This window comes from Miscanthus floridulus, unplaced genomic scaffold (genome assembly GCF_019320115.1).
Source record: "Miscanthus floridulus cultivar M001 unplaced genomic scaffold, ASM1932011v1 fs_644_1, whole genome shotgun sequence".
In the NCBI taxonomy this organism is placed as follows: Eukaryota; Viridiplantae; Streptophyta; class Magnoliopsida; order Poales; family Poaceae; genus Miscanthus; species Miscanthus floridulus.
The window spans coordinates 48,959-62,666 of NW_027097051.1; the positions used below are offsets into that span (position 1 = coordinate 48,959).

The following is a 13,708-nucleotide window of genomic DNA, read 5'->3' on the forward strand; positions in this document are numbered from 1 at the left end:
CATCATCGACTGAATATGGATCATAAGCTTCGACCACTGAGGTACTCTTCTAGAATCGGGTATCTCTGCGTATGCTCTAAAATTGGCTATTAAGTGCTACCACTCATTGAGCCAATTGACCCAAGTTGTCAAATTCCTGTCCCAGCAGTTTCTCTTTCCATATCGGCAGTATTCCTTGGACGTCTAAAGCAGCTAACTGATCATCGGCCAAGCTCAATGAGAAACGCAGATTCTTAGTCTCTCGGAATCTCTGAAGAAACTCAATGCCCGATTCATTAGTCCTCTGTCTCATGGTTGTCAAATCAGTTATTTTCTTCTCTCTAGTCCTAGTGTAAAAATATGTATGAAACTTCTTCTCCAGGTCAGCCCAATTGGTAATGGAGTTGACTGGTAGTAACGAGAACCAAGTGAAGGTCAGCCCTGATAGGGACAAGGAAAAGAAACGAACTCGATGAGCATCCTCAACTAATGCTTTGCCCAATTGTGTAAGATATCGACTGACATGTTCTATTGTGCTTGTACCGTCTTGACTAGTGAACTTGGCGAATTCTAGGAGCATGTAATTTATAGGAAGAGCGATCAAATCATACCACTCTAGATATGGGTATTTGTACGAAAATGTCGGCCCTTTTGGCTTCAGGCCGAACTGATTCTTCATCATCTCAGTCACCTTCAGCAGCAACTCGTCAGCTTGCGGATTTGAATTTCTCGGTACTTGCTGACCCATCTGTGGATTGAAATCCCGTATGCCTTGATATCCTGGATTTGGTATCATGTGGAGGGTGTTATAATCCGTGCCATAATGATAGCCTTGTCGAATCTCAATCTGTTGGGTCCTTTGCTAGTTTGCTGCTTGAAGTCTCTGATTATAGACATAAGGATTTATATCTCTACGGATCCTCTAAACGGATGGTGATATCTTCTGAGCCGACTATGGTATGTGGCCTAATGTGCTAAAATTGATCATCTAGTTCTGACTTTTCCCCGCCGGCTGTTGCACATGCTGTATTGACGGTCCAGGATTGTACTATATCTGATTCGTAGTAGTACTTGGAGTTTGTTCGGATGAACCTTAAAGTGCCTGGACTTCACCATTACCAGCTGGTGCTGCTTCTTGATGGCTGATGCCGACTTGATTAGTCCCTTGGGTCAACGGATCTGGAATGTTGTAACAAGTCGATCCAACCTGACTAACTAGAATTCCATAAATCGCCTCTTTCATGGCGTTGTGAAACACGTCAACGAAAGCTTCATTGTGGCTTGATAGGGTATCACGAACAGATTTGTCTATAGCTTCCGCAAAGAAACGTCTGTCTTTAGCTTCAACTATATATGTCTGTCCGTGTAGTAGAACTCTTGGTAGTGGAAATTTCTGAATAACTGTGCTGTCACGTGTTTTGGTGTAGGACAACAAACACTTCTTCTGAAATTCTTCCATAGATTTGTTGATGGTATCCCTATCTTCATCAGGTAGGTCTTCATAATGTACCATAAGGATGTTGTCGTTGTGGTGAACCGCCATGACGATTGTGGTGTCCCACCGGGCTTGCCAGAAATGTATGTCGACATAGAATTTTGTCCCGTGCCAAGGACACACGCAGCAAGCCGGAAAAGTCCGCTCGAGGGAGTAGATCCGCCTAGCTTCAACACAAGGGTGGTCGTTCCTGTGCAATTCTCCCAAGATGTGCCAGGCAATTTGACCCTGCAATTGACAAGGAGAGAAAGTTTATCAGTAATTAAGGGCAAAACATGCCGGTGTTGCCAAACAGTCCCGAATATGCGGCTCTGAGAGCCGATATGAGAGGAGATCGACTAAATAGTCGATTCTAGCATATTTGTAAGAATAAATCAGTTAAAGGTTATGGAGTGGTGTAAAAAAATTGGTTATCATTCAGAACAAATATCATTTAAGCAAACATTAATCAATTGCAATAAGATATCGATAATGGTCGGTTTATACTGAGCCAATGATTACAAGTAACCAAACTCCTATTTATGTAAAGAAACAGTTCAACACCACTCAACCATCTAATAAAGATAAATCTAATGAACATATTAGATCTCATCTATCGCTATGACCAGTGGAGCATGAGGCAGAATTATGCAGGCCATAGAAACAACAATAGACTCGACGACCCTAACTCATTACTAATATCAGTGGGGCATGAGGCAGAATCATGCAGGCCGTAATACAATAACCAGATCATGGGGCTAACATATCTTTCAACTTATCTCTACTTCAATGGTCTCGTAATGTGATTTGTTCGTGAGAGCGCTCGATATCGGCTAAACAGCCGACTCAGACATAGCGCACAGTTAAGGTCATGCCTTCTCAGGAACGGATCTATCAACTAACGATTCCAACTCCACTGTGCTAACAGTGGGATGAGAGGCAGAATCCCACAAGCCGTGATAATGGGCCATGGAACGGTTCTCTCTAACCAATAGATCTACTCAAGATCGAACATGCCTTAACCGTACACTATGCACGATTAAGATTGATATAAAACAGCCGATAAAAACATAACTCATCATTTAAGATGTAGATTAGATCAGTTTTAGATTAGCAAACGATGGGTTAAATAAGATATAAAGCCGATCCAGATCAATCTCAATCGAGCAGAGTGATATTGCTGTAATTAGATAAACAATGAAAGCAATAAGCAATATCGGTAACTTAATGAATCTACCAAAGACTGTCATTCAAAGGTAGAGCCGATAACTTGACCTCAATCTAGTTCAAGCAGTGGGGTGTGAGGCAGAATCACACAGGCCATACTTGAACTAGGCAAGAATCGATAACTAGACTATACCAGGAGTCGACCGGATCGATGCAGCCATACAAATAGAGGTATAAACTATGACGGTACTTACAGACAAGCAGTGGAGGTCGACCGAATCGATGCAGCCATACTCGCTGAAGAACTCATCGAGATCTACTCTACTCCTACTCCTAAGGGGTGGTTGGAGCCGAAAAAAGTAAATTGACTGTATTTGATTAATTGATTTCCTCTTATAATAGCCGGGGTTTGATATTTGTACCCGAAGTGTGGACATGAATCCTACACGAGCACGATTTGTTATAATCTTTGGCATAAAAATAAAAATATTTTTAATTTAAGATAACTTGGACTCTAATCTTTCCCTTTTTTGTAGAGTCCAGCATGCCTCGTCCCAGCGTCGATCATAGCTTCTGTCGTTGTCCGCTGGCGCTATCTGAAGAAAGCCGATTCTAGTGTTTTATCCGAATCAGCTGTTTTCGATCTACACGCAATTGATTCTTTGCTGATGTGGTTTTGGGAGCTTTCGAACCTCTGAAATTCTTCTTTCAAATTCTGGTATAAACATGTGTCATATACGAGAGTGTTCGGATAAATTCGGATAATAATAATAAAACAAATTACAAAAGTTCTCAGTAATCTACGAGACAAATTTATTAAGCCTAATTAATCTGTCATTAGCACATGTTTACTATAGCACAACATTGTCCAATCATGAACTAATTAGACTTTAAAAATTTGTCTCGCAAAGTAGTCACAATATGTGCATTTAATTATTTTTTAATCTATATTTAATACTCCGTACACATATTCAAACATAGGCCGCGTTTAGTTGCCTGTGGAATCGGCGCCGTCTGAAATCCTGTAGAATTGTAGTACACTGTAGCATTTCGTTTGTATTTAGTAATAATTGTTCCATCGTTGACTAATTAGGCTCAAAACGTTCGTCTCGCAAAGTACAACCAAATTATGCAATTAGTTTTTGATTTCGTTAATATTTAGTACTCCATACATGTACCGCAAGTTTGATGTAACGGGGAATCTTCTTTTTATGTAGTGCCAAAGTTTGGATTTTGGTGAAACTAAACATGAGCCACGTTTAGTTCGCTGCCGAATCGGCGTTTGTACAGTGTTCGATGTGACGACAAACACTGTAGCAATTTCGTTTGTATTTAGTAATAATTGTCCAAACATTGACTAATTAGGCTCAAAACGTTCGTATCGCAAAGTACAATTAAATTGTGCAATTAGTTTTTGATTTCGTCTACATTTAGTACTCCATACATATAACGCAAATTTAATATAACGGAATTTTTTTTTTTTTTTTTTTTTTTGCATAACGCCAAATTCTGGAATCCAGCGAACATGGCGATGGCCATAGGATACGGTAGCGACTAGCCACACGTCACGTCACGTTCCGCGTTGACGCGTTCTCTCTGCTGCCCTGCCTGCAGCGGTGCTGCCTTCCTCCCCCCAAATCCATTCGCTTCGCCACCAAGGAAAAAAGGTCAGCGGAAACGGTGTCAGTCTCGCCTTCAATTTCCCACCCATTTCTCCCCTTTCCCGAACCACCCCGCATTAAAATCTCCCCCTCCTCCTGCCACTGCCAGCGCCCAATCCAATCCCTACCTGCCTGGGAAGGAACCACCCGTCGGGCTCCTCCCGCCCACCTCGCCGCATCCGCGGCGGGGATCTCCGGGCTCGTTCGGTCGTTCCCTCACCGGAGCCCCAATCGCTGCCGCGTCAAAGCCCCCCGAATCCCCCCGCGCGCGCCGCACAACCTTGCCACGATCGCCCGCGGGAACCTCCTCTAATTGGGTCTCGGAAAGCTCGGTTTTAGGGCGATTTTGATTCGGATAACCCTCTTCCTCCGATTTTGGTGCGCGTTGCGAGCCGGGATGGGGTTGCAGCAGTCCAAAGAGGAACTACTGTACCAGCAGGTCAACTACGGCAACGTCGATGGCATTCGCACGCTCCGGGGGCAGGGCGCTGGTCTTGAGGTTAGTCAGTCATTCGGCTAGGATGACAAATTTACACTTGTTTTATGTCCCTCTGAACTGATTGGGTTACTGTTGTTGTTGTTGCGGCAAATGCTTGGTTGGTTGTAGTGGATTGACAAGGATGGCAAGACACCCCTGATGCTTGCCTGTATGCGGCCCGATCTGTTCGACGTGGCCAAGGTGCTGATCGAGTTGGGAGCCAATGTGAATGCCTACCGGCCTGGTACTCTTCTCATCATTCTTATTATCGACTTGTTACTTTTTTTAGTTTGCTTCTATTTGTGAAATCAGCTCAAGTCAAAAGTTATCTGGCTCACTGAGCAAAAAGTAATTTAATTGGGCTGTAAATTGTGCGTAGATTGGAAACAAAGCGGCAGTTTAAAGTTAGTAAGGTGCTTAAACCTCTCATTCGAATAGGCAATTAGGGTAGATTTCAGGCAACTAAGACAAGGTTTATCTCAGCATTCACTTTACATAGTATCGTGTATTATATGTTCTGTCAAATCAAATCAGAACATCACAGTAATACTGTATTGGTACACATCTTTCAAACTCTGTTTCAAATGAATGCTAACCGTTTGACGTGATCCATCCAAGTTGCTGACACTGATATGAACCATCCCTGGACGCATGCTTAATTGAAGAGGAGGCTGTGCTCGTTATTATGTTCTGATCACCACCTTTTTGCCATTGCCAGGGTCACATTGTGGGACAGCATTGCACCATGCTGCCAAGAAAGGGCTTCAGCAGACTGTCCATTTACTACTCTCACATGGAGGTATATGATGAACAATACTATGAAACGCTTCATTCATCTCTTGTTTATTGTTGTAGATCTCTATTAAATGCATATATTGCTATATTTGCGCAGCTAATCCGTTCATACCAAATGATGATTGCAATACTGCCCTTGAATTGGCAAGAGAAAAGGGTCATGTGACTGTTGTACGTGCCATAGAGGTATATTTTTCTTTGCTATCCTATTTTTGTATATTATAATACTTGTGGAGTTTATTCATATTTATTTTTTAATGTTTGTCACTCAATTAATTTTAGGGACGGCTTTCTCTTTTTTGTGGATGGATGAGGGAGAATTATGCTCCTGCTTTTTTGGATGCAATTGCTCCACAGTTCATGACAAGAAAAATGTAATATTTTCATTTATGTTGGCACATCTGGATACATACATATAGCACAGTTGTGATAATAATTGCGCTGTGTGTTTTATGAATTCTAATCCTTACCCTCTCTTTCCCAGTTGGGCTGTTATTTTACCCCGTGAAGTGCGAACTCCAACAAGGCCTCTTAAGTTAGAGTTAGCTATATATCCCGAATTACAGGTACTGATAGGAACTTAAAGTTTGAATGTGTTCTGCTTTGTTTTTCAATTATTATGTAGTTACTGTTTATGGTGATGGATATGTTGACATATCTCCTACACATTGAATTCCTATGCTATTTTTGTAATTGATTATTATTTATACTTGGGTTAGCAATGCATTACTGCCTCTCTCGCCTTTAAAATGTATTCCTTCTCCCATGTCAGGTTCTGTAGTACCATTTATCAAATATTTGAAACTTGTGTATAATTGCTGCTAAATGCTCATGGAGTTCTGTTTGGAGGAAACTGAACTTTAACTACCTGTACATTTTTGCCATTTCACACTTTAATTGAAAGGAGTGGAACTCTGGTGCCTTTGGCTTGTTGCATCTTGGTAGCAATGGTCAGACAATACAGCTGGCATTGTTTATTTGAAAATGAAAAGGGCTAAATACTCTGTGTGGGACTATTTTGATCAAGCTCATGCATGTGCATTTCCCCCTTTTTCCTTGCTTGACTAAGTTGACAACTTTTGAGTATAAGGGTTTGTTTGGCTGCACTTCAATCCACCCCAATCCACATGTATTGGGGTGGAAATTAACTAGTTTTCCACCCAATCCACCCCAATACCTGAGGATTTGGGTGGATTAGAGTGCAGCCAAACAAGGCCTAAGCGGGAATCTAGGGGGTAAACGGTAAAACGCTGGTGCTTCCATTTTCTGTTATTACAGTTCGCATGTGCAATCATTTCCTTTGTTTTTTACAGTAGTATTCTGCTCAGCAATTAGCAGTAAACGCTGTCCTTCTTTTGTTGAAGTTGATATTTTTCTTGTAAAATTTTGATGGCTCTATGCAAATTATTATTGTTTGTGATATTCCTTTTTTTAATGAACATGCAGGCTTCTAAACCACGTGCTGTACTTAAACTATGGAAATGTCAAATTGAGCAACCAAAGCTTAATCAGGCTGACCCTTCCATTATCATTTTTGACAAAGCAATAAGTATGTACCATGTTTAGTTTTCAATCTACAGATTTGGCAAGTTAAATGCTTGTTTATGATATTGGCTACTTGCTTTGTTGATATGGTTTACATTGTAGTGTGTACATGATGCTTACATACATTTGCTGTTTTCTTGAAAAAGTGCCTTGTGGTTTTGAAGGTTCAATGTTGCCAACTCACTGGTTCGTGTTCAAAGTTAAATGAGTATGTGTTGTTTTATTTGGTACATTCCAACTGAGCTTGGACTAGGAGACATGTTTTGTCATGTAACTCATGACTGCATATATCTCTGCCTGCAGAATATTAAACAGCATGAATTGTTACACCCATATACATATACAAATGTATGCTCGATCACTCCTGTACTCTTCTATAAGCAAGCGGCTGATTATCTTAGTTGTCCTTAAGGTCCAACTTAGAGGCCATGGATAAAATCTAACACAAATCGACAATTACAAGCCTATCATTCTATTTGTAGGACTCACGCTGTGTCTGTTTAGCTACAAGCAACCATTAGGCTTACCAAAACAGTTTAAATTAACAAATTCTTAGCTGTTGATGTTCTTTCATTATACTTATTTAAGGAAGAAACCTTGAATGTGAAAATGGCGATGAGCATCAAATTGTACTGTGTAACGTAAAATAACTAATATATGTGCTCGCTGGGGATCAATATACTTCAACCATATACCCTTTATGAATCTATACCAGGACCATAAATCATGCTGCAAGAATCTCATTACGAATATCATTCTTATGTTCTTATCCATCCCCTTTATCTTTTGCTAATATTCAAATTTATGGTAATAGAAACTTGACAACATTATTATCAGTAGCAGCAAGGCTGCAGCTAACTTGATTCATTTCCTTTGTTGTATGGATCCGCTTGATCACTGCAGTAGTTCTTCTGTATGTTATTTCTGAAATGTGAATAATAGTGTGTTACTATTGTTTCAATTTCTGTGCAAAATTTTCTTTATGAACCTTGATCTGAGTAATGCACATTTCTTTTGATTTTTTTTGCAATATCTTGTCTTGCTCATGACAATCAGTTAGTCTCGTTTATGAGCATACATTGGTTTCTCCCAAATCCGTCCAAGAAAAATAGGTAGCCATTCCATTGCTAAATTTGACTGAAATCTTCTTGCAGAGACTCGATACAAGATCTTACCGGCCTATGAAGGTGACAAACAGCAGCTTCAATGGTTTTATAATGCATGTTGTGGCATGGCACAGGTAACTGCCCAGAATTTTTCTTGCTCGTTTTTTTTTTATTTGTGGTACATCCTTAAGATCTGGACAATTCTTTCTTCTATTTTCTTAAATAAATTCGGTTAAATGGAGGCATGTCCTTGAACAATATTTGCTCGAGTTTTTTTTTTAATAAGGATATTTGCTCGAGGTTGAGGTTGTTTCAATGAATAAGAAGTTACTGGATTTTTATAAAGAAAACAGTAACAATAATAATATATCCCTTCGTTTTAGGTTTTGAACACGGCTCCAGTACCACCAGCAAATCTCCCAATGCCAGATCCAGCACCAGCAATTTCATCTGTGGCGCCTTCAGAACTATCTGCACCCAGCAAGGAGGATGTTGAATTAGCAATGGCTATCAATGCCTCCATGCAATCAGCTATTGCAGAGGGAGTGCCCAATGTTCAACCAAATGCATCCACTCCCAACAACAATGTCTGGGGTATCCCTCCAAGAAATTCTCACAGCGGATGGGGACCACCAGTCACTCCTGCACCGTCAAAGACGAGCGGCCAATCCCAAGCCCGGGTAGATGCCCCAAGCAGCAGCACGTACAATGGATGGGATGTGCCTGGAACAAGCTCTAGTCAAAGTTCATCGAAACCCCACAAAACCGAAACCAACCCTCCAGTCTTGATTCCACAGGAAGCACTTCAGGCTCTTCCAACCCCAACTGCGCCACCATTCGTTGAAGAAACCTTCTACAATGGTCCTGTTCACTATCCATCCATAGACTCCACGCCTGTTGATGTAACCATGCCAGCTACCACCGGAGGTGGTACAGCAGCAAGTATAACGGCAGCACCTCCGAAACAGAAGGGAAATGAAGCTGATGCAAGCGACAGCGGCCAAACTCCCTCTGGTACTTGTGTTATATGTTTGGATGCCCCTGTGGAGGGCGCCTGCATCCCATGCGGTCACATGGCTGGTTGCATGTCCTGCTTGAAGGATATAGAGTCGAAGAAGTGGGGATGCCCTATCTGCCGTGCCGCGATTAACCAAGTTGTTCGGCTCTATGCTGTTTGAGGAGTTGAAATGGTGGGTCGGGAAAGTTGGCTCCATCTCAAAATTGTGCAAGTATGCTATTGTGCACTTCGTACTGCACTGCAAAATATGATTTCCATGTAATGTATGTGGGCTGGCGCCTTATGTACATAGGTACTCCATACAAGACAATTCTATAAAAAAAAGTATTGTTGCAAGTTGCAACTCACGTTTACAGTTGCTGGAGCTTTTTCAATAACCAAGATAGTGGCATCGCCGGATGCTCGTCTCATCAGTTAAAGCGTGTTGCAATGAATTAAGCCGTAGAATGGCTGTTGCTCTCTTCGAGCCTAAATAAAATTACACCATTGGAAGTTTGGAACCACGATCAAAATTTGGAAAAAGTCTACTTAACCCATACTGTCTACTTTACCTCTCAAACTATGAAACCGTCTGTTTTACCCCATGAACTTTCTAAAGCCGTTTATTTTACCTCCCGGTGGTTTTTAGCGGCGGGTTGCTACAGTAACAGCATTGTTGCTACAGTAACGTTATGTTGCTGCGGTAACCTCCTCTGAAAACCGTCCAGGGGTAAAATAGACGGTTCTAGAAAGTTCATGGGGTAAAACAGACGGTTTCATAGTTTGAGGGGTGAAGTAGACCAAATATGAAAGGTGGGGGTTAAGTAGACTTTTTCCATCAAAATTTTGTTCTGCATAGAATACATTTTATTCCGAGCTTGTAAACACCATCACTTTTTTTTTTGTGCTAGCTGAGGTTCTGTACATGCATCATTATATTTACCGAGCTTGAAGAGGCTGAATTGACAAACATGGTATCGGAAACAGAATAAATCATGAGAAATAAATATACTGCAAAAGTTTAGCAATCCTGAAAAATGTGAGAATACAAGTAACACTTGTTCATTTCGGATATATATTACTCCATGATATAAATCATGAAAGTTTGTTGTTATTTTAGATAAATTTATATTTTTAACTAAAATATTTTAATATATCTAAGTTGATAGCTTAATTGTAAAGCATTCTATGTTTATAAAAAATACAACTACACCTAAAATATTTGACAGAGGAAACTCAACGTATTATGTTGCACGCTAACACATCATTTGTTCCCACCGTATAGAGATTATAGTACGTATATGTGTCTCCTAATAAGATTCTAGTACGTGACAAAGTATAATTTATATCCGAGATAACAGGTCAGAAATATCTCGCACAAAGTATAATTTATATATGAAATCTTGAACAAGATAACAGGTCAGAAAAGCGGATCAATATTACATACAGAAAGAAACAGAGAAAAGAATGGCATTTGTGCGTGCACACCCACTCCTGAGAACGCTAAATGTTCGTGACCTTGAACTCCCTCCCCAATGCATGTGCCCTTCTGATGAGTACCATGTACATATATATCGATCGACCGACACTTGATCTTACGAATTGGGCTCAAAGTACTTTCCGGCATCTTGATTTCATCTCCAAAATTAAGTTCGTATACGAGGCCGCAGCCGCTTGGATTATCACCACCCTCTAGTCGTCGTCCACGGCGGGTGGGGTCGCCGCCGCCGCCCCCTCCTCCGGCGCGGCCGTGGTGGCGTCCTTGGCCGCGGCGCCACCGTTCCCCTCGGAGCTGCCCTTGTTTTTCCGGCGGTTGGACTTCTTGGGGACGGCGGGGAGGTCCTGGCAGGTGGCCGAGGCGTCGTCGCCGCCCGACTTGTCCTTCTTGCGGTTCTTGCGGGTGCCCTTCTTGCCCTTCTCCTTCTTCTCCTCGGCGCCCTCGGCGCCGGTAACGTCCATGGAGGAGGTGGCGGAGCCCCGAGAGCGGTGTCGTCTCGACCGGCGGGTGCCGGGGGACGGTGGGGAGTCGCCGCCGCCGACGTCGGCGCTGCCTGCCTCGCTTTTCGTGTCCCTGAAGGAGGTGTCTCCGATGCTGCTTCCTCCATCCATGACTATCTCTGTTAGGCACATATGAGAGTTCAGTCCATATCTTTGTGCACAAACCAAAGCATTAATTAATTAATTAATAATCCCTTGGCGCATAGTATATGTATGTATTGTGTTCCTTTGGAAGGTAATTTCTTATGATCATCATTCTGCACGCATTACTTCAAATTTCAGACCAAGTTTGGCTTTGTTTCTATCATCAAGTAATTTTCTTTAAGGCGACTTCATTGCTAGCATACATGCAACTTCCACAACAACAATGACATGATCAATTGTGGGTTTGCAACAAGAGGATTACAAAGAAGAACAAGTTATATATATGAGTGGCAAAAAACAACCTTGAGAAGCCCAGGGATTTGCAGCAGCCGTGCCCCCACTCTCGCTCCTAAAAGAGGACGAGTCAAGCGGTGCCGAATGGTAATCCTTCATCTGTCAAAGCCAACTTCTTTTGTCATGCTACAATATCCACTATTATGATTGATTTTTTTACATAAAATTGGACTCTTGCGCTGTTTTGCGACATGGACATAACTATATATTATGATTGAGTATCTTACTGTCTTCAGGTCAACAAGGAAGACATTGTTAGAATCAAGTAGACAAAAAGATTGTCTGCGCATATGTTAAACATTTTCTTTGCTCTATGCCATTGTCAAATATTGTTGCCGGCTTACCCAGCTAGGTGCTCCTCCGGCATTATTGTTGTTGTTGTTGTTGTTGTTGGAGCCAGGACCATCCCAACCGATGTGTGCCACATGTTTTACATCCGTTGGGAACCCAATTTGCATTTCAGGCTCCTTACCATCTTGTGGTCGCAATTCAGTATGAAAAGAAATGATGAGGTCAATGCCACCCGCGCTATGAAAAATCAGTTTAAGGTCAATGAATAGTGTGATTGGGCATACCCATCATGTTTGAGATATAGCGGAACGGCTTCAGGATCCCCTTCTTCATCTTTGTGCCCATGTTTCTTCTCTTAAACCTTGCTTATATTAATGTGGATGCACGCACTCTTCTTGAACTCGCAAATTGCTGATCGGATCAATCGACAAAAAATACAGTGAAATGATACGATTGACCAAAAAGAAAAGAAAAGAAAGGCCTATACATATTCATACTAGATGTTATGTATAAAATTGAACAGAATGTCGCATTGGAATGCTTACTCTGCTGGGAACCTTAAACACTGTTAACAAGATTGTCCAAATGCTGGCAATTCTTGTTAACTGGTTCTCAACCTTCCTCAATGCGCCAGTACCATTCTTCTCCCCTCTCAGTCTCTTTCTTTGTAAAGGCTAGCTCAATATTGTCTAGCCTCAGGCATTGCCAAAATATGATTCAGAAACTTACACTGACCGCAGCAGATGGCCCTTTGCGGTCAATGTTACTTCGAGGGTGAGAAGAGGAGATCTATCTTATGCCTAATTTTTTGGAGGGTCAAGAACCCTTTGAGCTCTTCTCCTAATATTATTCAACCATGCATGGGCGTAGGAAGAGGCTACCTGTCCTTTTCTTTTGGCTATTTAAGGAGAAGACGGTTATGGGAAACTGGATGGAGGATGCAGACGAGTCTATCTAAAGATAGGCATTTGGGCAAAGATGTCAGTGCTAGAAATAATGCGTGGTTGTTAATTTTCACCATGATGAGTTCACATGATTTTGGTATTTCAGCTTTTATATGCACATGTTCTGCTTCCGTCCATCCGTTTGGCCATGTTTATGGAAAATGTATTGGCACTTATTAGAACATCAAATTTGTTTGACTAAATTTTCCATGAAGTATGTTTTGATAGAGCATTTATTTGAACTTGTAAATGTTAATACATTTTTACATAATTTGGTCAAAGTTAGAGAACTATGCCTATTTATTCCATTGTTTAGTTAAATCATGCTATGTTTATTGATTTGAAATTCAAAGACAAATTTGCAACTACTAAGTCAATAAAACAACATTGTTGTAGGCATGATTGTGATGCTATATACTCTTCTCATTTAATTTATTATATTCAAAGTCTAAGATATACTTTTTTATAATTGTTTTAATTTTTAAGCCATGAAACAATGGTAGTTTGAAGGACTTACAAAAGTATATCTAAGTTACAACCATGTATACAAAATATACATAATTACTCCCTCCGTCCCAAATTATAAGTCATTACAACTTTTTTTGGAGAGTCAAACCATCTCAAAGTTTGACCAAAATTATAGAGAGAATTACAAATATTTATGACACCAAATAGGTATACTTTGAAAATATAATTAATGAAGAATCTAATGATACTTATTTGGTATCATAAATGTTATTTTTTTATTATATAAATTTGGTCAAACTTGAGATACTTGGACTCTCCAAGAAAGTTAGAATTACTTATAATTTGAAACGGAGAGAGTATTATTTAT

General features: G+C 40.8%; 2 protein-coding genes across 2 annotated transcripts; one reads left to right on the forward strand and one right to left on the reverse strand.

Moving 5' to 3' along the window:
* The first annotated feature begins 4,278 nt into the window (after window positions 1-4,278).
* On the forward strand, window positions 4,279-9,578 carry LOC136532502 (probable E3 ubiquitin-protein ligase XBOS34). The gene is made up of 9 exons (XM_066525094.1): window positions 4,279-4,780; window positions 4,889-5,003; window positions 5,478-5,558; window positions 5,652-5,740; window positions 5,837-5,928; window positions 6,039-6,120; window positions 7,001-7,103; window positions 8,254-8,339; window positions 8,589-9,578. Exons 1-9 carry the CDS (start codon window positions 4,679-4,681, stop codon window positions 9,381-9,383), a joined length of 1,545 nt encoding a protein of 514 aa, XP_066381191.1. The 5' UTR covers window positions 4,279-4,678; the 3' UTR covers window positions 9,384-9,578.
* A 999-nt stretch (window positions 9,579-10,577) lies between these two features.
* Window positions 10,578-12,775, reverse strand: LOC136532505 (CRIB domain-containing protein RIC7-like). The gene is made up of 5 exons (XM_066525096.1): window positions 12,475-12,775; window positions 12,214-12,340; window positions 11,983-12,113; window positions 11,647-11,737; window positions 10,578-11,319 (listed from the first exon to the last, which is right to left on the reverse strand). Exons 2-5 carry the CDS (start codon window positions 12,272-12,274, stop codon window positions 10,895-10,897), a joined length of 708 nt encoding a protein of 235 aa, XP_066381193.1. The 5' UTR covers window positions 12,275-12,340; window positions 12,475-12,775; the 3' UTR covers window positions 10,578-10,894.
* Window positions 12,776-13,708: the final 933 nt, after the last annotated feature.

Bases quoted from the DNA above. Each gene is read 5' to 3' on its own strand.
- LOC136532505 (XM_066525096.1), bottom strand. From the start codon at position 12,274: ATGGGCACAAAGATGAAGAAGGGGATCCTGAAGCCGTTCCGCTATATC. The intron at 12,114-12,213 runs GTATGCCCAATC...TGCGACCACAAG, and splicing joins CTATATCTCAAACATGATGG to ATGGTAAGGAGCCTGAAATG. The intron at 11,738-11,982 runs GTAAGCCGGCAA...TGGCTTTGACAG, and splicing joins CCGGAGGAGCACCTAGCTGG to ATGAAGGATTACCATTCGGC.
- LOC136532502 (XM_066525094.1), top strand. From the start codon at position 4,679: ATGGGGTTGCAGCAGTCCAAAGAGGAACTACTGTACCAGCAGGTCAAC. The intron at 5,004-5,477 runs GTACTCTTCTCA...TGCCATTGCCAG, and splicing joins TGTGAATGCCTACCGGCCTG to GGTCACATTGTGGGACAGCA. The intron at 8,340-8,588 runs GTAACTGCCCAG...CCTTCGTTTTAG, and splicing joins CATGTTGTGGCATGGCACAG to GTTTTGAACACGGCTCCAGT.